Source organism: Bufo gargarizans, chromosome 6 (assembly GCF_014858855.1).
Source record: "Bufo gargarizans isolate SCDJY-AF-19 chromosome 6, ASM1485885v1, whole genome shotgun sequence".
NCBI classification, from domain to species: Eukaryota; Metazoa; Chordata; class Amphibia; order Anura; family Bufonidae; genus Bufo; species Bufo gargarizans.
The window spans coordinates 49,779,962-49,804,894 of NC_058085.1; the positions used below are offsets into that span (position 1 = coordinate 49,779,962).

The 24,933-nt window shown below is 43.9% G+C and overlaps 1 protein-coding gene across 2 annotated transcripts in view; it reads right to left on the reverse strand.

Annotated features, from left to right (window-relative positions):
- The window catches only part of SDK2 (sidekick cell adhesion molecule 2), a 601,666-nt gene that overhangs the window by 51,479 nt on the left and 525,254 nt on the right, over positions 1-24,933 (reverse strand). For both annotated transcript variants that reach the window (XM_044299247.1, XM_044299246.1), the window contains exons 17-23: positions 23,699-23,880; positions 23,025-23,140; positions 7,815-8,010; positions 6,929-7,027; positions 2,574-2,765; positions 206-327; positions 5-114 (exon numbers count right to left, since the gene is read on the reverse strand). In XM_044299247.1, the coding sequence (XP_044155182.1) occupies positions 5-114; positions 206-327; positions 2,574-2,765; positions 6,929-7,027; positions 7,815-8,010; positions 23,025-23,140; positions 23,699-23,880 (1,017 nt within the window). The remainder of the gene's footprint in view (positions 1-4; positions 115-205; positions 328-2,573; positions 2,766-6,928; positions 7,028-7,814; positions 8,011-23,024; positions 23,141-23,698; positions 23,881-24,933) is intronic.

The window sequence follows — 24,933 nt, forward strand, 5'->3', positions numbered from 1 at the left end:
TTACCTGTAAAAGGTGAAAGGAGTCAACTTAGGCACCACCAGAGCGCGGGCATTGGGCTCATTCGCCAGCTGATGTATGAGAACCCATTCTTCAGATTCTCCTTGTGTTCCAACCTTAAGATAGTTAGAAGGTCAGAGGTCACTTGGAGAAAGAAATTATAAAGCATTTTACTGTGTTAGAAAAACTTCCCCCCAGTTTTCTCACCTGGGCTTCCACCTGCCACCTGGAAATGGAAGTTTTCCCATCATATCCTGGTCGGAACTGAAGAGTAACAGAGCGAGGACCGATGTGAGTGATGGCGATATTGGTTGGTGCTCCAGGCAGTTCTGTAGGAAGACGGTATATGGCATATAAAAAAAACTACATCCATTTAAAAGGGTTTTATGTAAAAATTATGGTCAAGCAATTTTCTAATAATTGTTTCAGTTCCTCGTCTTTTTAGGGTCCCTGCTTTACATCAGTTAAAGGAGTTTTCCACCCCTGCTGATAAGATGGGAACGATGCGGCCTCCTTGCAGTTTACCAATCACATGGCTGTCCATTGTATAGTGGCTGTGCTTGGTACTGCAGCTCAGCTATATTCACTTGAATGGGACTGAGCTGACCCTAACCAACGTCAATGGCCTAGGAAGAGGCCACAGCTCTCACTGAGTGCAGTTGCCTCTTCATACAGCTGGTCGGTAGGGGTGCCGGGAGTCAGACTCCCGCTGATCTGATATTGATGACTTATCCTGAGGGTAAGCCATCAAAGTCGGAGGCTGAGGTCTATTGCTGATCGTGTTCTGCTATATCTATGAATTTACGTAAGGATGTGTTACATGTGGACTGTGCTGTGGATTCACCCAAAGCTTCACTACCGCTACATTAAAAGTGACACGCTGCGGTTTTAAAAATTTCCACACCTTGTGCATTTGTAAAATCTCCTCTAATGTATTCTACTGCTGAATTTACCAAGTCCCAAGCTATTCCATATGTGTTGGGAGGCCTAATCAGATGTCTCAGATTTGACATGCGCTTCATAGCAGTCAATGTCTGCACACTCTCCCCGGTCAACCAAGTCCACTGCCTTGGTGTAAACATCTATTCTGCTCTGTCCTTTAAAGCGCACATCTAAGCTCTTTCCACCTCCTGCTGCCTCCAACTCAAAAATATCTTGGATCCGCACATTCCTCAACCAGGAGTGTGCAAAAATGCTTGTACATGCCCTCATCATCTCCCACCTAGACTACTGTAACATCCTCCACTGTGGCCCCATCTAGCCCCATCGCGCTTCTCCAATGTATCCTCAACTCTGCTGCCCAACTATTCCACCTCTCCAACCATCGCTCCTCTGCCAATCTCTTTCTTGGCTCCCCATTGCCTAGAGGATCCAGTACAAAACACTAACTATGACACACAAGGCTGTCCACAACCTGTCCCCTCCATCCATCTGTGACCTGATCTCCCGATACCTTCCCACACGGAATCTCCAACCCCCACAAGACCTCCTTCTCTTCCCTCCTGACCTCAATCGCCTCCAATGTTTCTCCTGTGCTTCCCACATACCCTCGAGATCTCTCATCTACTGTGGAAACCTTCAAAAGAAACCTGAAAACCCAGCTCCACAGACAAGCCTACAACCCGAGACCCTGCTGCCGCTATACCACCATGACCAGTTTTACCCTCACCTACTATGTCCTTCCCCTATACTCTTGAATTCTCTTACCAAACATATCAGACTCTCACCTACCATGATAACCTTCAAAAGGAACCTGAAAACCTACCTCTTCAGACAAGCCTACAACCTTCAGTAGCGCTGCTTCCACCATATCGCTATATGACCAGGTTTACCCTCATCTACTGTGTCCTTCCCCCATCCCTGGTAGATCGTAGGCCCTCGCGGGCAGAATCTTCTTTCCTGAACTAGTTTTTAACTTGCCTTGTTTATGCTTACTGTACTTGTTTTATGTATGTGAACCCCTTATTATATGTACAGCACCATGGAATAAATGGCGCTACAATCATAAATAATAAAAATAGCTGATTTTGTGCTAAAATCTTTGGGAAACCCCATCCCGTGTATGTGAATGCGTTCTACGTAATCCTGTCCGCATGCAACGGAAAAAGTGTGTGGTGTTTTTGGCTTCAGCGTGGGAAAAAAGCCCGGCTATTCCTGATGAGGCTCTGCTACGCATTTCACTTTGCAGTCGAAGGAGATGACCTTTTGCAGACTTTTTGCTTTTTTTTTTTTACAAACAGATGAATGAGCCTGGACCCTGGGATTTTTTATTAATAAGCACTTTACGAATCCGTGTCATCAGGCAATGGTTGCCCAAATGAGATTAATTACTATTATTGTCTAGGCGATCCTCGTTTTCCATCAGAGAGATGTCGAGGTGACGAGCTGCCGCAGAGCTGATGACAGATTAGTCTTTTGTAATAGAGAACAATTATGTTATCAAGTACCTCCGCTAATGGAAAAATCACACAAAAAAAGAAAAGTCATTGTGATAATGTCAGCGCCCTGTTCCAGTAAATATGAAAAAATAAAAGCTTTTCCGGTGAATCACGCTGTGTACTGTCACCGTACCTACCTGGTGGCACACCGGAGGAGATGGTGGAGGAGACCACTGCTCCCTGACCTTTGGATGTCATGCCGGCCACCTGGATGGTATAGGTTGTGAGTGCAGTCAAACCGGTGACCCGATACTCCAAGGTGACGTTGGGGAGGTAGTGCGTTACTCTAGTGTTGGTTTGGTTAAACTCTTCCAAGGAGATCTTGTACCCTGCAGAACGAAAAGGCAGAAAGGAAGATGACCAAACAGCACCCCTCCTGTCCGTGGTATATGGCAGGTATTGCAGCTCAAAACCATTGAGGTCAATGGACTATGCAATACCACACACAACCTGTTGACTGGCGTGGCAATGTTTTTCTAATTATGGACATTTTTAGCTAACCATATACAGTCATGTGAAAAAATTAGGACACCCTTTGAAAGCATGTGGTTTTTTGTAACATTTTTAATAAAAGGTTATTTCATCTCCGTTTCAACAATACAGAGAGATTAAAGTAATCCAACTAAACAAAGAAAACTGAAGAAAAGTATTTTCAAGATCTTCTGTAAATGTCATTCTACAAAAATGCCTATTCTAACTGAGGAAAAAGTTAGGACACCCTCACATGTATTCCCTCTTAAATTGGCTCAGATCTCACACAGGTATATCACACCAGGTGCACATAATTAGTAGATCGTTACTCTGCATGTTGAATGAGGCTTGCCCTATTTAAACCTCAGACATTTAGTTTGGTGTGCTCCTGACTGTTGAAGTGAGAGTGAGCACCATGGTGAGAGCAAAAGAGCTGTCAGAGGACTTCAGAAAAAAGATTGTAGCAGCCTATGAGTCTGGGAAGGGATTTAAAAAGATCTCAAAAGATTTTGAAATCAGCCATTCCACTGTCCGGAAGATAGTCTACAAGTGGAGGGCTTTCAAAACAACTGCCAACATGCCCAGGACTGGTCGCCCCAGCAAGTTCACCCCAAGAGCAGACCGCAAGATGCTAAAAGAGGTCTCCAAAAACCCTAAAGTGTCATCTCGAGAACTACAGCAGGCTCTGGCTACTGTTGATGTAGAAGTACATGCCTCTACAATCAGAAAGAGACTGTACAAGTTTAACTTGCATGGGAGGTGTGCAAGGAGGAAACCTTTGCTTTCCAAGAGAAACATCGAGGCCAGACTGACATTTGCCAGAGATAAAGTTGACAAAGACCAGGACTTCTGGAATAATGTTCTTTGGACAGATGAGTCCAAAATTGAATTATTTGGACACAACAGCAGAGGACATGTTTGGCGTAAACCAAACACAGCATTCCAAGAAAAGAACCTCATACCAACTGTGAAGCATGGAGGTGGAAGTGTCATGGTTTGGGGCTGCTTTGCTGCAGCAGGACCTGGTCAGCTCACCATCATAGAATCCACGATGAATTCTACTGTGTATCAGAAGGTGCTTGAAGAACATGTGAGACCATCAGTTAGAAAATTAAAGCTGAAGCGGAACTGGACCATGCAACATGACAATGACCCAAAACATACTAGTAAAACAACCACAGATTGGCTAAAAAAGAAGAAATGGAGAGTCCTGGAATGGCCAAGTCAAAGTCCAGATTTGAATCCCATTGAGATGCTGTGGGGTGACTTGAAAAGGGCTGTACGTGCAAGAAACCCCTCAAACATCTCACAGCTGAAAAAGTTCAGCATTGAGGAGTGGGGTAAAATTTCCTCAGACCGATGTCGAAGACTGGTAGATGGCTACAAGAACCGTCTCACTGCAGTTATTTCAGCCAAAGGAGGTAACACTCGCTATTAGGGGCAAGGGTGTCCTATCTTTTTCCTCAGTTAGAATAGGCATTTTTGTAGAATGACATTTACAGAAGATCTTGAAAAGACTTTTCTTCAGTTTTCTTTGTTTAGTCAGATTACTTTAATCTCTCTGTATTGTTGAAACGGAGATGAAATAACCTTTTATTAAAAATGTTACAAAAAACCACATGCTTTCAAAGGGTGTCCTAATTTTTTCACATGACTGTACATACTGTACAATAGTTGCCTTGACCAACAGCTATAGCCCCTTAGGCTACATTCACACGACCGTAACGTTTTGCGGATAGTGATATTATTGCTGCACTATATGGAAATCATATTTAACCATACTATATAGCCCTTTATTTAGGTATTATATAGTGGTATTACTGGTCCACTTCATGGTAATATTTTTTGAGCATACACTATACAGCACTTTTATTTGGGTACTATATAGTGGTATTATTGATGCACTATATAGCAATATTATTTATGCATACACCGTATAGTACTTTTATTTGGGTACTCTATAGTAGTATTATTGATGCACTGTATGGTGATATTATTTAAGCATACCCTGTATAGTACTTTTATTTAGGTACTCTATGGTGGTATTATTGATGCACTATATGGTAATATTATTTATGCATACACCATATAGTCCTTTAATTTGGGTACTCTAGTAGTATTATTGATGCACTGTATGGTGATATTTTTTAACATTTATTTGAATACTGTATAGTGCTATTGTTGTCACACTATACAGTAATATTATTTAAGCATACGCTATACAGAACTTTTATTTGGGTACTCTATAGTAGTATTATTGATGCACTATACGGTAATATTATTTAAGCATACGCTATACAGAACTTTTATTTGGGGACTCTATAGTAGCATTATTGATGCACTATAAGGTAATATTATTTAAGCATACACTATAGAGCACTTTTATTTGGGTACTCTATAGTAGTATTATTGATGCACTATACGGTAATATTATTTAAGCATACAATATACAGCACTTTTATTTGGGTACTCTATAGTAGTATTATTGATGCACTATATGGTAATATTATTTAAGCATACACTATACAGCACTTTTATTTGGGTACTCTATAGTAGTATTATTGATGCACTATACGGTAATATTATTTAAGCATACACTATACAGCACTTTTATTTGGGTACTGTATAGTAGTATTATTGATGCACTATACGGTAATATTATTTAAGCATACACTATACAGCACTTTTATTTGGGTACTCTATAGTAGTATTATTGATGCACTATACAGTAATATTATTTAAGCATACACTATACAGCACTTTTATTTGGGTACTGTATAGTAGTATTATTGATGCACTGTATGGTTATGTTATTTAGCCACACACTGTCACTCAGCTGTACATTGCACAGTTTTTTGGTTACTATACTGTATTATTTATACACTGATGTATGACCCTGAGGATTTTTTCTTATTTTCACCCTTTGCGATACTTTGCTGTAAGTCTCCTCACATCTTTGCGATGGCCCTGTATTAGAGCATGCTAATATTATATAGCTTACTTCTTCCCCTCAGCTGGGAAATCACTTGCACTCTGCTGATTTATGAGCTCGGTTTGCGGCACGCCAGTCTCTGCAGAGATGGTTATTACTAGCTGTGGATTTATGCGCACCTCGCGCTCTGTGTCTCGCTGATTACAATGATTATACGTTGCTTGTTTGCTCGTCATACAGAAACATTTTTAGAAATGTTCCTCTGTATAATTCATGCGTTCTGGGAAAGTTAGTTGCAGCGTTTTCTGGCGTTAGTTTGATTGTAGGTGAGAGCAAAAAAATCATTACCCGTTCTCCCACTTCTGCCGGTCAAGTGTCCACCGGGGATTTGTACCAGCCACTTTGCTTATAAAGGCGTATTATGTTGTGCAGAGCTTTAGGTTTCTGACCTGAACGTTAGGCAAAATTAGACCTCGTTCACATTTTCTTTTTTTCACTGACATGTGCTGTCCGTATTTTCCACATACTCATTGATTTTAATACGTTTGTTCACACATCAGTTTTTTGTTTTTTTGTGACCGTGGGTCAGTGAAAAAATCAAGGAGACATGACCTACTTTGGTCCATGACGTGGACTAAAGACGGCCATTGAAGTCTATGGATCCATGAAAATCACTGACACAACACGAATGGCATCCGTGCTTGTTCTGTTTTTTGTTTTGTTTTTACTGGAAATTAATTTTCAGGTTAAAAGGAGCTTTGAAAAATGAAAGTTGGAATCGTATTGGTTGCTATTGGCCCGTTTTCCCTTTATACCAGTTTTAATAAATCTCCCCCATATGACACTGGCTAGTCCATTATAAGACAGGCAGGCCTCCTATGTAACCAGGGCTGCACCACCAATGAGGCCAGGTGAGGCGATCGCCTCAGGCAGCACTAGGTAGGTGCAAGGGGGGGCTCCAGAAAGGCCATGGGCAATGGGTTAGGGGGACGCCGTTTCAGTTTTCGCCTCAGGCAGCAGAAAGGCTAGGTGCACCCCTGTATGTAGCTACCGCCAAATACTCCTTTCTCTGGACTGCTAAGAACCTACCAGTGAGGATCCCATTCTTCTCTGAAGGCTCTTGCCAGGTCACTCTTAAGGATGTATCCAGGATGTCATCAAAGCTGAGACTGCCCACAGGTCCAGGTACTGGAAAGATAGAAGAGGCAGGAGTAGGGATAAGCGAACTTCTGGTCGGCGGTCACAGGATCCATAACGCAATTTTGCGGTAACCAGAACCCGAATGCCAACTTCTAAAACAGAGATTCGCTCATCCCTAGACAGGGGGTGAAGTTAGACCAGATCACGAACAACCATGATGTTTTGGGATCATTTTCTAATTCTACAAAAAAAAATCTCCTATCAAAGATTCGCCTAATTTCTCCATCTTAGGCTACAGAACAGCTCTGTGCACTGGCATGACAGAAAGTTCTGGAAGGAAGGGGGGCTTATGATGTCACCACCTGACTGATCCCTCCAAATTATCATAATGCGACCTATGATCTCCACAAATAATTTGGTTGCCTATTGTGATTCTTTATGTCACCTATGTTAAGATAGGCAATATGTCCACCGCTCTCCATCCCTGAAGCAAGAATAACTAGAACTAATTTAAAAGTCTCTTCTCACAATTAACATTTATGGAATATCAATTCATCAAGCCATACATGGAGACACATAGGGATCCGACTACAGATGTCCAGACCTCCATCCCAGGAGATAGTTGGCTGCACATTGCATTGAAGCTCACAATTAAGGGTGACCATGCATATGAAGCCAACCCTTCGTCCTGAGCGGTGGTGGCACGTGAAAGCAGTGACCTGATAAGCTGCTCTTCACATGTCTTTCCTCATAGTTTCATTATAAACTGGTTAGAAAGTAGATATCTCCCCGGCTTCTGCATAGAACATTGGAGGTTAGCGTATCACTGCCATACCATCCTCTTGTGTCCAGACTAGCTGTGGGGGGCTGCGGGGCCCATCTCCTGGTGTAGTGAAGCATAGGATGGAAGTCACGTAGCTGTGATACTTCTGTAAACCAGTGATGAAGCCTACGTGAGTGCTGTCCTGGAAGTTGGGTCTGACTGTGACCACAGTTATATCATCTTCCTTAGCTGGGTCCCAGGACATTAGCTGTGGAAGAGAAAGCAGATGTGTACAGCACAATATACATGATACAGTAATTGATTGATGGGAGTTATATTTTTACATTACCAATCCTGTAAATCTAATTTTTTTTGAGGATGTTATTTTTTAATTTTCAATGTCACTGTTTATATTAAAAAGAAAACAAAACAAAAAAACTAGAATCCTGCCACTAATTAGGGCTCCTGCACACGACCGTATGTGTCTGGCTGACCCACAAAAAAAGGATGGCGTCCGTGTGCATTCCGTATTTTGCAGAATGGAACAGCTGGCCCTTAATAGCACAGTCCTATCCTTGTCCTTTATGCGGACAATAATAGGACATGTTCTATTTTTTTGCGGAACAGACATACAGACATATGGAAACGGAATGCACATGGAGTAACTTCAGTTTTTTTTGCAGACCCATTGAAATGAATGGTTCCGCATATGGTCCGCAAAAAAAACACGGAAAGAAAATACGTTTGTGTGCATAAGCCCTAAGCCTAATAATCAGCGCCACTTGTTCTGTACAGATCACTTGACTGCAATCATCTCCTTATCGTCACAGGCAGGCATACAATGTCAGATATCACCTATATGTATAGATAACACTAGATCCACTATTCACAATAGGTGATATCACAGCTTATCTACTCCCTCCTGATATCTGCACGGGTCACAAAGTATGCCTAGAAAACCCTCCCATAGAAGCCAATGAGGTCCCCTCCAGACCACTGAGTCTATAGCCCATGGTGGCTGCCGTAAAGCATATCTGTAAATGCTGTTAAGAACAGCTCAGGCAAAACGGCCGCCCTCATAATTATATTCAGGAAGTCAAATAGAAAAATAAAATAAAAATAGAAAAATAGATTAGAAAAAAAAAAAATTCGGTCACACATTCCCTGCAAAAGTCAAATATTATATTCCTCATCACTTTTTCAGTTTGTTTTTATTTTATGTATTATATGGGAAAAAAAAAAAAAACATGCTGGAAACCACCAGCAAGCAGGCTTGCTGCCGCGCTGGATCTTTATGTTTTAGAAATGTACATTCAATTTTTAAAGGGCGTTGGCGACCATGACAGTGTAACGCCCCAGAGGGGCATTACCACCTTTGCGCCTCACTACTATCTCCCATGGTTAACCTAATGTCATCCCATGTATTAATTTCTAGGGCCTGCAAAATGTGTATTCCCATTTCCATGTAAATTATGTTTAAGTGTAATGTGCCTGGTTCACCAGCAGATGGCGGCATACATGGAAGGGCTATAATGGAACCCTTCTTTCCATTCTAGCTCTCTCTAAGAGAGGGAGGAGTTTAGCTAGTTAGGGTCAGTCTAGCATACCCCTTCTAGGGGAGAGGTTGAGTTTACCCCCTGCTAGGGGAAGGCTGTGTCCAAACCAGCCAAAGCTCCCTAAGCTCTGCTGGACAGGAAGGCCAAAGCTTGGAGCCTCAAAAGCCAGAGGAAAGTTCCCTGGATAAAGGCAAAGCTACGAACCAGACTACAGAAAGTTAAGTACAGCAGAAAGGAGAGGAAAAGCTTCCTATTTAATCCTGTTAGCACAGCAGATCCAGAGAACAACAGATGCAGCAGAGCTGAGTGTGTTTGACTGCCAATTTCAATGCCAAAGCCTGCTGGAAACCAAGACAAAGCCTACAAACTGTTTGAGGAAAAGTAAAGTTTCTGTTCAGCTATATCCAAGGTCTGGACTCAATAATTTCTTTAAATCCCTCAACTATTCCCCCTATTTGCTCTGCTTCGGTGACAATGCCTGGGGTTCCAGCGTATCCAGGTAGGAGCACTGTGACACATGCACAACACCTTAAGGGACCTTTTAGGCCATCCTACACCACTTTGGAATTCCTACCCCTGGGTACCACCATAACACTAAAAGGGGCCCTGTGCCCTTGTTGCTTCATTGCAACTGGCATCACGACAAACATGTTTCTTTAACAAGGACCCCTTGCCGTTGCCGTGCACTGCAACAGCAACATTCTCTCCTTTTCCTCTCCTTCCCTGATTATACTCGTTTTCCCCACATTTACTAAGGCTATGTTCACATCTGTGCTGAATGTTTCACAGAACAGACACCAGTCTGCAGGAGTTCAGTGGACTTGGCATTGCCGGACTCTGCCGTTCACCGCCGGACCCCACAGACTTTAATGGGATCCAGTGGAGATCCAACTGATTTCCAGCATGAGCTCTGGGTTTCGGCTTCCGGATACGTTTACCGCAGATGTTGTGAATGCGGCCTAAGCAGTTTTTGGGATAACCTGTGGCAAACAAAAAAGCGTTAGAAACCATGTGTGACCAATCTTCACAAAAATCCATCACTCACCAAATTGGCGACAAAATGCGCTAATAGTCACAATAGTCTCTGAGGGGACACAGCTCTAGTAACATTTCTTAAAGGGGTTCTCCCATGATTAATGTAAAAAAAATAAAAATCAGACATCATATAGGACATGACAGCCTCTTTCTAAGGACTCATGCACATCACCATATGTATTTTGCAGTCCCCAAAACACGGATCCGCAAAAAATATTAATGAAGTCTGTATTGCATCCGTTTTTTTTTTTGCGGATCCATTGTAACATATAGGGATGAGCGAATCGACTTCGGATGAAACATCTGAAGTCGATTCACATAAAACTTTATTTGAATACCGTACATTATTAGAATGTATTGGCTCAGATGAGCCGAAGTTATTACTTTGTGAAGTCTTGCAAGACTTCGGGTAATAACTTAAAAAAATAATTTCTACTGTACAAAACCTTTTTTCCAAACTCGGGTTCGGCTCCAAGGTACCACTTGCAGACCCATTGAAGTAAATGGTTCCATAACAGGGCCGCAAAAACAAAAACAAAAAACGGAACGGGAACGTTCGTGTGCATGAGCCTTAACCAAGCTATAACCAGCCCTGTACCTCACATGGGTCCAGAGATCTCCCCATTCATTGCTTTGCTAGATTTATATCAAGCCGATAGCTCAGGGGTGTGTCCTTTATGCTGCAGCTCAGGGGGCGTCTCTCAGCTCTCCCTATCACAGCTCAGGAGGCGTGTCTCAGCTCTCCCTATCACAGCTCAGGAGGCGTGTCTCAGCTCTCCCTATCACAGCTCAGGAGGCGTGTCTCAGCTCTCCCTATCACAGCTCAGGGGGCATGTCTCAGCTCTCCCTATCACAGTTCAGGGGGCGTGTCTCAGCTCTTCCTATCACAGCTCAGGAGGCGTGTCTCAGCTCCCTATCACAGCTCAGGAGGCGTGTCTCATCTCTCCCTATCACAGCTCAGGAGGCGTGTCTCAGCTCTCCCTATCACAGCTCAGGAAGCGTGTCTCAGCTCTCCCTATCACAGCTCAGGAGGCGTGTCCCAGCTCTCCCTATCACAGCTCAGGAGGCGTGTCTCAGCTCCCTATCACAGCTCAGGAGGCGTGTCTCAGCTCTCCCTATCACAGCTCAGGAGGCGTGTCTCAGCTCTCCCTATCACAGCTCAGGGGGCGTGTCTCAGCTCTCCCTATCACAGCTCAGGAGGCGTGTCTCAGTTCTCCCTATCACAGCTCAGGAGGCAGTAAGAGGAAGAAACTGAGCATGTGCGACCTTCTCAGTGAGCAGGACAGAGCACAAAGCAGGTGGCGCTATACAGATACATTTTATTGAATAGATCAGTGGCTATGCTAAATTTTTAATGACATGCAATTACAAAAGTATTCAGATCCAAGCGCGGGATTAAAAACTGTAGAATATTTTTCATGGGACAACCCCTTTAAGAAAGCCTTAAAGTGGTGCAAATTGTGGTGTGGGGTCTATTTCCAGACAGTTCCAAACTTATGTGCGAAATTTAATAAATCTGGGGCACACCACTCCTTAGTAAAGCTGGGTCTCACAGGTTCATTCTCCAGCCGCAGATTTCGGGCAGATGAGTGCTATGTAGACGGATTGGGGCAGGGCTCTTCTCTTTCTTCTTTGGCCGCACTAAGGCACTTCATAATGACTCAATAAACAGCTCTTTGCAGGCGTCTTATACTTTGTCGTCTCCGGCATTGTGCACAGAACATCTTACTTTACTGAAAAGCCTTTGCTGGCCACTTAAGAGCACAATACTGTGTCCTCTCCTCTCCAGCTGCTGCCGCTCCTTCATTCTATCCAGTAGTACATAGGGCAATTTAGGGCAGTGCATCGGAGGTCTCCCTCAATCTGATTTGAACGCCTTTTATTACAATTATTTTATTGCACTGCATCAATTACATCACAAAAAGCAATTTTTTTTTCCAATTGGTTTTCATAAAAATTTTTGCTAGCTGCAGTGTGGCCCAAATCCGTCAGCCCCTCTTTTATTTTCTGCTTGATTTGGTTAGATTTCAGCTAGATGGTCGCTCAGGAGAGGAGAGAGAGGGACAGGAGTTGAGCCGTCAGGAAGCTAGTTTTATGGATTCGCAACTGAACAGCGTAACGCTTCAAGAGTTTTGCTAAAAAAACTTTTGGGGAGATACTTCTGACTGCATCATATGGATTTGTGTCCATGCAGTTGTGTGAATGATCCCCCTATAACATACCACATATACCCATGCCGCTTACTCATCGACAAAAGCCACCAAAATGGACGTACAAAATAAATTAAAAAGTGCCGGAGATTCTTCCTGTATAGACCACTCTAAAGAAAGGCTACAGAGAACAATGGATGTTTCCTGTCCGTAAGCCACTGGGTAATTGCAGTGCCCCACTACTACGTGGTATACTGCAAAAAAGGGTTAAAATGCGTTTTAGGCCACATTCACTCATCCGTATTTTTAGTCTGCATCCAATCTACATTTTTTGCGGATTGGATGTGGACCTATTCATTTCAATGGGGCCTCAAAAAATATAAAAATATAGAACATGTCCTATTTTTGTCAGTTTTCTGCACAATAATAGGCATTGTTACGATAAGTCTGCAAAAAACAATGGATGCCACACGTATATCATTTGTAGTTTTTGTACATTCGCGTTTCGAGGACCGTAAAATACAGACGGATGTGCGAATGCACCCTTAGGGCTTATGCACATGACCATGGTTTTGGTCCGCATCCGCATGTTCCAGTCCTGAAATATGGATACAGCATGACAATCGGTGGCGCATGGGCATGGTCACATCACCGTGAACCGCCGGCGGTGTTGCCATTCGGCGGTGCATGGTCACATGCTCTGCTGCAGTCAATGACTGGTTTCAGCAGTGACATGGCCACAAGCAGCACATCACCACTGAAGCCAGTCAGTGGCTGCAGCGGAGAAGGCGACCATGGTCATGCTAAGCCTGAAACAGTGCAGGGACCAGAACATGGACACATGGGAGGAGGGGGAGTACGTGGGGCACGCTTAGGTCAATTTCTAAAATGCCCTTATTCTCGGAGAACCCCTTTAAAAATGCAACACTGCACGCCAAATTTTGGTGCAACAGAAGCCAACTAATACCGTAAGTGATAGATCCACATTTTCTGCCCGGATATTTGTCGCCTTTATACATTCTACTGTTTTACTGCCGTGATTTTGCATTTCTCCTCCGCGCTATCCTCATATGACCGCCGCATAATGCAGTGTTTTTTAGACTGTATAAACAAAATGGGTTAAATGTTCCTCTTCTAGGAGGTTTATCAGGGATGTGTGTTCTGCAAGCTCGGCTGCTCTCCCTGACTCACAGTAACAGATTAGCTGCATTAGGCGGATTGTTGAATCTTATTATTACATTACAAGGACAGCTGAGTAAGTTTGGCAGGGGGCCCACACTTCCGCCGATGACCACTAGATGTCAGCGCTGCCATGAGGAATGGCCACCCCGGCAGCAGGGTAATGAAATGGACTTGCACTACATAAATTGTACAATTACGGATTTACTCCTGGGTCCTGTATACAATGCAGAGTTTATTGCAGCAAGTGCACTTCGCATCTGCATTATATATAAAGCTCTGGAGTAGCGCCGCGTCTGCTTTATATCGTTTCTTTGCCGTTTAAGCTGCGCTTGGGAAATTTCCCAAGGAAATGGGGGATAATAACGGATATAACATGAATCTGAGGCTGTGCGGTGCACATACCACTGCCACATGCCTGCGACAGACATAGGAGTCTGTCCGCTGACTGTTTTAAAAAAACGGAGATTTAGGCCTCTTTCACCCGGGCACGCATTGCACCCGCACTGAATCTGGACCCATTCATTTCTATGGGGCTGTGCACATGAGCGGTGATTTTCACGCGTCACTTGTGCGTTGCGTTAAAATAGCAGTAAGCTCTATATTGTGCGTTTTTCACGCAACACACCTGCATCCTATCCGGCCCTCACACGCGACGCCTGTGTGAAAGAGGCCTTAGTCTTGTCCATTGGTGCAAGGAGGGGGCGAAAAGTTCTGCAACTTTCTCCTATACTGCGTGCAATCACAGTTTTTTGTATCTCTGCTTGCTGTCAGTAAATGGAATGTTTATATCCAGAGGCTGAAAACCCATACAGACCTAAGGCCTCTTTCACATGAGCGTGTCCGGATGTAGATACCCAATTGCAGTCAGTTTTGACTGCGATTGTGTTCCGTTGTTCAGTTTTTATCGCGTGGGTGCAATGTGTTTTGCACGCGCGTGATAAAAAACTGAATGTGGTACCCAGACCCAAACTTCTTCACAGAAGTTCAGGCTTGGGATCGGGGTTCTGTAGATTGTATTATTTCCCCTTATAACATGGTTATAAGTGAAAAAATTAGCATTCTTAATACAGAACGCATAGTACAATAGGGCTGGAGGGGTTAAAAAAATAATTAAAATTATTTAACTCACCTTAATCCACTTGTTCCCGCAGTCGGCTTCTTGAGGAATAGGACCTTTGATGACGTCACTGCGCTCATCACATGGTCCATCACATGATCTTTTACCATGGCGATGGATCATGTGACGGACCATGTGATGAGTGCAGTGATGTCACCACAGGTCCTTTTCCTGTGCACAGCAAAGATGAAGACAGAAGAGATGCCGGCTGCGCGAACAAGTGGATTAAGGCGAGTTCAATTATTTTTATTAATTTTTAACCCCTCCAGCGCTATTGTACTATGCATTCTGTATTCAGAATGCTATTATTTTCCCTTATAACCATGTTATAAGGGAAAATAATAATGATCGGGTCCCCATCCCTATTGTCTCCTAGCAACCATGCGTGAAAATCGCACCGCATCCGCACTTGCTTGCGGATGCTCGCGATTTTCAATCAGCCCCATTCACTTCTATGGGGCCTGCGTTGCGTGAAAAACGCACAATATAGAGCATGCTGCGATTTTCACGCAACACACAAGTGATGCGTGAAAATCACCGCTCATGTGAACAGCCCCATAGAAATGAATGGGATTCAGTGCGGGTGCAATGCGTTCACTTCACGCATTGCACCCGCATGGAAATCTCGTCCGTGTGAAAGGGGCCTATACGTCTCACAGCTGAGATTTTGCTACAATGGTAGCCAGTCCTCTGTGAGCTAAATACATCGGCAACACAAATCTCTCCTTTGTCCAGGTAGTTTGTTACAATGTATCAGTCCAGATTCTAATCCTAATTCTAGAGCCTCTGGATGTAAAACAGAAGGCCCCCCCCCCCACCATTCAGTTACAGCAAGCAGAAATCTTGAAAATGGCAAGGAATTGATATGTAAAGCATATTTAAAAAGTGCAGGACTTTTTGTTATACAATTATTAGGCATCATTTGCATCAAACTGAAAAGAAAAAAATTAACTCCGACCACAGCAAATTCCACAACAGACCGCAGCATATCTACAAGGAGGAGTTGTTGCAGATATACTGCTGATAAAAAATCCGCGCCGCAGGTCAATTTGCACTGCAGCGTGTGGATAACATATAATAAACGGTGGATTTTCCACCCACAATTCCACAGAGAAAAATCCACAGCATATCTGACCTGTGTGAACTTACCGCATGGAACTCGTGGACCCATTCACTTGAATGGGTACGTGACCCCTTCGTTCGGCAAAAAGATAGGGCATGTTCTATCATTTTGCGGTGTGGAGGCACGGAACGGAACCCCAGATGCTTCCGTAGTGTTCCATTCCGTGCTTCCGATCCGCATCTCCGGATTTGCAGACCCATTGAAGTTAATGGGTCCGCATCCGTGTATTGCGGATCTGCAAATGCAGTCCACAATACGGCAACAGGCAGCACACGTTTGTGTTAACGAGCCCTTAGCTGGCTATAGCCGCCCCTGAACTGTCCAGCTCTGCCCAAATAAATTATAAAAAAATTGACCCTTTTGGACACATTTATCAAGCTCGAGACTGACGTATTTAATTTGGCTGTCTTTCTTTTGCTGAGTATTTATGAAAAGTCGCACAGCCGTTGATGAATTAGACGAGGCGTATTGTTATTAGTCTGACCTCTGGTGGTTGTTTTTCAGTATGACAGGTTAATATTCACGTAGACTGAAAAAAGTTGCATCTGTGCGGAGAAAAGCCGCATGTCTTCCGGAGAGTGTGAATTTTTAATGCAAAAAAAGTTGCACTTCATCACTGGAAACAGATGAAGAAAAGTACGTCAGCCCTGGAGTGGAGTAAAAATTTGTTTTTGCGACAAATTCAGGTGCAAAAAAGGCGCACCTACATAAATAGGTCAGAAAAAAGTCGCAAAAGTTGGAAAACCTCTGAATTAGTCTAAAAAATCCAAATAAGTGAACGAGGCGCAAAAGCCTCCAAAACAGGTGCAATTTTAGTAGTAAATGAGACCAAAAAATAAGCATTTTTTAGACCAAAAACAGGTGCAAAATTTGCCTCTTTATTTTTGAGCATCCGTAACTTGTGAACATTTTGCATCCGTTATTTTAGACGGCAGGAGAAATCCCACGGGGAAAATTTTTTCTCTTGGCAAAAATAACGGATCTCTGACGGAAGTGACAAAAACGGGTGCAAAATGAGCACGAAAGACCCTCAAAATAAAGGTTTGTGCACACGAACACGTTTTGTTTCCGTGTTTTTGCGGATAGGATATGTGCATCCGTGTGTCCATAGCCCCGCAAAAAAGATAGAACATGTCCGTTTGCGGACAAGTATTGGCACTGTTACAATGGATCTCCCCCCAAAAAAGGATGCTATGCGGATGTTACACAGACGTCACTCTGATTTTTTGTGGATTCGTGTTTTGCCTACGGTCGTGTGCATGAGCCCTGAAGGATCCATTTTTTTTAATATCTTTTCTATTCTTCTGACGGAGCAGAAAAGCGGAAACCTATACGGTGATGTGAACCTGGTGTTAATGGGGGGCACGTGGAGTTCTGCAAGTCCTAATTAGATCTGTGTGTGACGGACGTGTACATTTTTGCAACAAATCTGTTGCATTTAAATATACCATTTATGGGTAGGACCGGTTATTGTTCGCCACCCATCATCTAACGTAAGTGGCTCTGTACCATCCCCCGATCGTCCCGTCTGATCCCTTAATGGGACACAAACAGCACAAGAGTTTTCTGCTTGTTATCTCCTGATTTACGAGACACATAAAGCCATGGAACTGCCAGGACTGGAACAGGCCAGGAGCGGCTAATTAGACGCCGATTTTAGAATGGAATTTCCTAATCAGAAATACTAATTACAATTTAATATGGATGTTAAATATCTTCATCGCCATCGAATTCTCGGCCAATTACATGCAGAGTCTGCATTGTACAGGATTGATGTAAATGAGTTTAATGAATGTAAATGCCAATTAATTGCAATGGGAAGTAATCTAGGGGCCATTAGGCCGTCCCGTCCCTCCCCGTATTGAATAACAATAATTCTTTGCCTAAACGAATATAGAAATTAATTGGCATCAAAAAGTAAGTGGAGTTTGGGGAAGCACAGCACTGTGTAGGAAAGGAGCCGGCCTGATGATGTATGCATGGATCCGGCAATGCAGGGGTGTGCACAAGAGACCCCATAACTGTTACATGCAGGGGTGTGCACAAGAGCCCCCATAACTGCTACATGCAGGGGTGTGCACAAGAGCCCCCATAACTGCTACATGCAGGGGTGTGCACAAGAGCCCCCATAACTGTTACATGCAGGGGTGTGCACAAGAGCCCCCATAACTGTTACATGCAGGGGTGTGCACAAGAGCCCCCATAACTGTTACATGCAGGGGTATGCACAAGAGCCCCCATAACTGTTACATGCAGGGGTGTGCACAACAGCCCCCATAACTGTTACATGCAGGGGTGTGCACAACAGCCCCCATAACTGTTACATGCAGGGGTGTGCACAAGAGACCCCATAACTGTTACATGCAGGGGTGTGCACAAGAGACCCCATAACTGTTACATGCAGGGGTGTACACAAGAGCCCCCATAACTGTTACATGCAGGGGGGTACACAAGAGCCCCCATAACTGTTACATGCAGGGGTGTGCACAACAGCCCCCTTTACTGTTACATGCAGGGGTGTGCGCAAGAGCCCCCATAACTGTTACATGCAGGGGTGTGCACAAGAGCCCCCATAACTGTTACATACAGGGTTGTGCACAAGAGCCCCCATAACTGTTACATACAGAGGTGTGCACAAGAGCCCCCATAATTGTTACATGCAGGGGTGTGCACAAGAGCCCCCATAACTGCTACATGCAGGGGTATGCACAAGAGCCCCCATAACTGTTACATGCAGGGGTATGCACAAGAGCCCCCATAACTGTTACATGCAGGGGTGTGCACAAGAGCCCCCATAACTGTTACATGCAGGGGTGTGCACACGAGCCCCCATAATTGTTACATGCAGGGGTGTGCACAACAGCCCCCATAACTGTTACATGCAGGGGTGTGCACAACAGCCCCCATAACTGTTACATGCAGGGGTGTGCACAACAGCCCCCATAACTGTTACATGCAGGGGTGTGCACAAGAGACCCCATAACTGCTACATGCAGGGGTGTGCACAAGAGCCCCCATAACTGTTACATGCAGGGGTGTGCGCATGAGCCCCCATAACTGCTACATGCAGGGGTGTGCGCATGAGCCCCCATAACTGTTACATGCAGGGGTGTGCACAAGAGCCCCGATAACTGTTACATGCAGGGGTGTGCACAAGAGCCCCCATAACTGTTACATGCAGGGGTGTGCACAAGAGCCCCCATAACTGTTACATGCAGGAGTGTGCACAAGAGCCCCCATAACTGTTACATGCAGGGGTGTGCTAAAGGGCCCCCATAACTGTTACATGCAGGGGTATGCACAAGAGCCCCCATAACTGTTACATGCAGGGGTGTGCACAAGAGCCCCCATAACTGTTACATGCAGGGGTGTGCACAAGAGCCCCCATAACTGTTACATGCAGGGGTGTGCACAAGAGCCCCCATAACTGTTACATGCAGGGGTGTGCTAAAGGGCCCCCATAACTGTTACATGCAGGGGTATGCACAAGAGCCCCCATAACTGTTACATGCAGGGGTGTACACAAGAGCCCCCATAACTGTTACATGCAGGGGTGTACACAAGAGCCCCCATAACTGTTACATGCAGGGGTATGCACAAGAGCCCCCATAACTGTTACATGCAGGGGTGTGCACAAGAGCCCCCATAACTGTTACATGCAGGGGTGTGCACAACAGCCCCCTTTACTGTTACATGCAGGGGTGTGCGCAAGAGCCCCCATAACTGTTACATGCAGAGGTGTGCACAAGAGCCCCCATAACTGTTACATACAGAGGTGTGCACAAGAGCCCCCATAACTGTTACATGCAGGGGTGTGCACAAGAGACCCCATAACTGTTACATGCAGGGGTGTGCGCAAGAGCCCCCATAACTGTTACATACAGGGTTGTGCACAAGAGCCCCCATAACTGTTACATACAGGGTTGTGCACAAGAGCCCCCATAATTGTTACATGCAGGGGTGTGCACACGAGCCCCCATAATTGTTACATGCAGGGGTGTGCGCATGAGCCCCCATAATTGTTACATGCAGGGGTGTGCACATGAGCCCCCCTAATTGTTACATGCAGGGGTGTGCACATGAGGCCTAAATCTTCATCTGACCCCAGCCATATCTTCTGTTAGAAGATGTGGCACTTACAGGGCAATTACAGAAAGAACATGTCTATTGAGGAAGGACACACCGCGAGGAAGGACACGCCGCCGAGGAAGAACACACCCCTGAGGAAGGACACGCCCCTGAGCTGCCAGCTTGAAATAAATCTAGCAGAACAATTGGAGCAATGAATGTGGAGATCTCAGGATCCTCTTCATTTTTTACATCATCATGGCATAACTGATTTAAGTGTTTTGCATGGTCCAAATTTACCTCTCTACCAGAAGCATTCAAAACCAGTTTGGAGACAGCCCACCACAAATATGACGTATGTCATGGATGGACAGACACATGGGTAGGTGCAACATAGTGTATTAACTACACTATATATATAAATACCCAGCAGGGTCAGAGTCTGGCGCAGCGCAGCCATCGCAGGGTGACAAGCTCAATAATACCGCTGTTTGGAATACATATTGAGAAATAGTCTAATAAGGAGCGGCTGATAGGAGGGCGCGCAGCATTATCCCATTTGTATTGACAAGATGCACAAATCTATTACTGTACAGCATGTTGTACAATTTATGTGCGATGCGTTCGCTGTGTATAATGTGAAAGAAAACTGTCAGTGCGCTGTATGAAAGCAGATTGGACATGAACTGGGAATTGTACAATGTGGGAGAATTGTACAATGTGTAGGTGGCCACGTACACAATTAGAGAAGTCATTGATATGACCAAACTATGCACACGTTACATAATATATATAATATATAATTTTATGTATTGCTCTTTATAAAAAAAAAATATATATTCAGCAGCTTTGTCATAAAGGGTTAAAGGGTTTCTGTCACCAGAATTGACCCTCTTAAAGGCTCCGTTCTCACCTCATTCCACGCCCTACCGTCCTTGATTAACAGGCCAGCGTTCGTCTTCTCCTGCCGGCCCTGTGTGCTGGGTAAGTCTCGCGCCTGCGCAGTGCCGTTTAACCAGCAGGGCCGGCAGAAAACGAACGCTGGCCTGTCAATCAAGGTGCTCAACATTTTTAATAAAGACCAATTGAAAACAATATTTTTTGTTTAAAATGAGTACCGTGTAATAATAAAAAAATTGCCATTAAAGGTGTTCATAGACTTAAAAAACAAAACCATACAGTAACACAATCTCCACCACTGGGTGGCAACCAGAGCAGATGTCACTTCTGTCTCTTCCTGCTACAAGTAGTCAAAGCTTTACTAACAGACATTGTGGGCCCAAATTTAGATATTGAACAGACCCTATTGTATTTATATATTTATAAGTAAAAGTTGATGGCAATTTTGGTTTTTACTAATATGTGTAATCTGAACACTGGAAGAACATACTCATATATTATGAAACTGCATAAATAACAATTCTTTAAACGGGTTCTGCAATTCGTTTAAACTGATGATCTATCCTCTGGATAGATCATCAGCATCTGATCGGCGGGGGTCCGACACCCAGGACCCCCACCGATCAACCATTCAAGTGAACAGAGCTTAGCCCCACCCAGGCCATTGATACTAGTCGTGACGTCACTGGGCCTGCGGTAAACAGTGAGAAGGCTGCGGTGCTACTGCCAGCGCCGCTGCCTTCTCAAACAGCTGATCGGCGGGGGTCCCGGGTGTCGGCCCCCAAGCCGATCAGATGCTGATCAGTTTAAACAAACTGCAGAACCCCTTTAATATACTTCTACTATCTGAATCACCCCCTATATGAGGAGAAGCAAACAGATAACAGAGGAAGTCCATATTTATGACCGCCTGTGCCTTCTGACAGGCTGCAGGGAATTTCGTTGCTGCTGTCCTGCTCAGAAAAAGACTAGTGAATTGCTATAAAAACACGTGTCCCCTATAAAAACCAAGGTTGTCTCTGTAAGAAGTTGTCCATTTTTGCATAAGCCCATAATGTTCATCCCATAATGACCTCTGAGTTACAAAATTCATGCCTGCTATCTCTGCAGCATCAATGGTTGCAGCACTTAAAAGGGTTGTTAAAAAAAAATTCTAGTTTTCAAACCAGCACCTGAGTCTAAATACTTTTGTAATTGCATCTAATTAAAAATCTCGCATAGCCACGGAGTTATTCAATAAAATCTATCTGTATAGCGCCACCTGCTGTTTGCTTTTTTTTAAATGTCTCTGTCCACCTCATTGGTGGAACTTGATGGACTTCAGTCTTTTTTTCAACTGTATTAACTATGTAAGTGCTACTAGCTGCAGCAAACAAGACAATGGACCATGAGAAAGGACACGCCCCCTGAGCTGCCAGCTTGAAATAAATGTAACAGAGCAATTACAGCAATGAATGGGGAGATCTCTGGATCCATGTGAGGTACAGGGCTGGTTCCATCTTTGTTAGAAAGAGATTGTCATGTACTAGATGTTGTCTAACTTTCATTTTCTACATCCCAATCACGGGATAAACCCTTTAGCAAATTTAGGGTATTCTCATATAAGGTCCCCAAACCATCAGTTGGCATTTATGTCCTAACAGGCTATGGATTTTTTTATCATTGCATTTTAATCATTTTAGTCTAAAATCATTTTTTTAAATTGGTTTTCATTAAAACTTTTCAGCAGTTTTTCTGATACGTGAGGTAAAAAAATCTGTTTATTTGCAGACTGTCCTTTCTGAGCTCCCTCAGCTGACGGCTCATGTGATGCCTTATTTCTGATCTCTTGACCTAACAAACACTCATCATGGCTAATTAAACTGGTAAGAATGTGGATTATATTACTGTTTATGAGGTCAGGAGATCAGCGACAAGGCTTTATATCAACTGTCAGAACTTAGGAGGGAAACTCTGCAAAAAGACACATTTTTAACCCCATGTATCACAAAAACTGCTGAAAATTTTTAATAAAGACTAATTGAAAAATGATTTTCAGCCCAAAATTAGTAAAAATGCAATCATTAAAAAAAGTGTCCATGGCCTTTAAATGTGCACAAACCTATAAATTAATACAATTAAATAAAGATATTTTGCGGTAAAACACTGTACCTTGTACCCCTGGTTGATCCCATTGACAAACTGCGGACTTGGTGGGCTCCAGGTAAAGCGGATTGCGGTGGAATTAACAGCTTCTGCCTTTACGTTTCCTGGGGCCACAGTTGGTACTAAAAAAATATTTATACACGTTATCACTACATAAATGTTTAGTCATTTGTATTAAAATGTTTAGAGGTGTAGCCAAGCCTTGTAAGGGGGACCACCAATGGTTAAGGGCTCATGCACACGACCTTACACGGATACGCAAAAAATACGGATGTGGTCCGTGCGCATTCTGTATTTTGCGGAACTCAACAGTTGGCCCCTAATAGAACAGTCCTATCCTTGTCAGTAATGCGGACAATAATGTTCTATTTTTTTGCTGAATGGACATACGAAAACAGAATGCACACGTAACTTCCGTTTTTTTATATTTTTTTGCAGACCCATTGAAATGAATGGTTCTGCATATGGTCCACAAAAAATATAAACATTCGTGTGCATGAGCCCCAGTGCAAATCTTACATCTACTCAGTACGAAGTAGAAAATTCATTACAATCCTATATCCATGGATAATGCAAACACAAATATTCAGGTCTGAGGGCCTATAATCCCGATCCTGCAGACGCATAATATCCTATATTACAGGATTGCAATGGTTGTGCTCTAGTCCAGGTCATCTCACCTCCCTGCAGAGTCCACTCGGTCACTTTAGGACTGAACACTCCCAGTCCAGCGCTATTGAATGCAGCAACCTCAATCTCATAATTGGTCCAGATAATGAGGTCCTCCAGGAGCAAGCTGATGGTGTCTGGGTTGGAGAGGTTTCTATACTGGTAGTCTACAGGCAAGCCGGAGAGACAGTATCTGCAGGGAGAGATAATCACGGCCGTTAGAATACACAACGGTTATGTGGAAAATACTTTTCCATGATCATTTTCTCCCTCCCCGCAGTCAATCAGGGAACATATATTAGATTCTCACTAATCTTAGTAATCCTGCTTTGTCTTGCTAAGGTCCACTCATCTCCTTCAGGCTATCATTTGCATGGAAGATGTTCTGGAAAAATGGGTCTTGCATGTAACGACACTCCATAAGACACTGCTGATAAGACAAGGCAGATAGACCACAGAGGGCAATGCCGCAGGCAAAGTATGGAGGAAACCCAGGGGAGATATCCATGAGAAAGGAACCACAGGGAGCATTATCTTATTAATGGAAAACACTCATCATGGACAGAGATGAGCAGTTCTTAGGACAATGCCATATTTATTAGTCGGGACCTTCTTTGGGATAAGCGCCCCCAGCGTCCCTCATGTGCTGATGCTATGGTGCCCAGTGGAAACCTGTGCAGGTTCTCAACGGAGATTGAGAAAATAGATGAGCTTAAGATAAATGAGGCTCATCTTCCCACAGAAGCAAGAGGCATTTACAGAAGTTGTCTGAACTTCTCCAAAAAAGCAAAAAACACCTTTCTCCCCCTAAAAAACAGTAGCCGCACTCAAGGGAATGCTGTACCAGGACAAGAGCAGAGTGGTTTCTGTAGAATAACAGAGGCAGGCCCTTTTTACTAAATTCTCTTTAAGTTGGACGTATCTATGAGCTATCTCTCCCGATTGCTGTCATGTCTATGGCTGGCCGCATTGACTTGGACATAAGCTTCCCTTCATGTCTATGATATCAGCATAACCCACCATGTACCCACACTAAATGGTCAGCCCATTGATTTTGGTGGCTCTGAAATTAGTACTGGTGCTTTGCAGCGCTGGGGTCCTAGGTTCGAATCTGACCAAGGACAACATCTGCATGGAGTTTGTATGCTCTCCCCATGTTTGTGTAGCCGAGGTGGTGTCCAGATCCATTTGTGACCATTTGTCATGACGCAAGGGGATCCGGACAACACAGTGACCAGTGATGGGC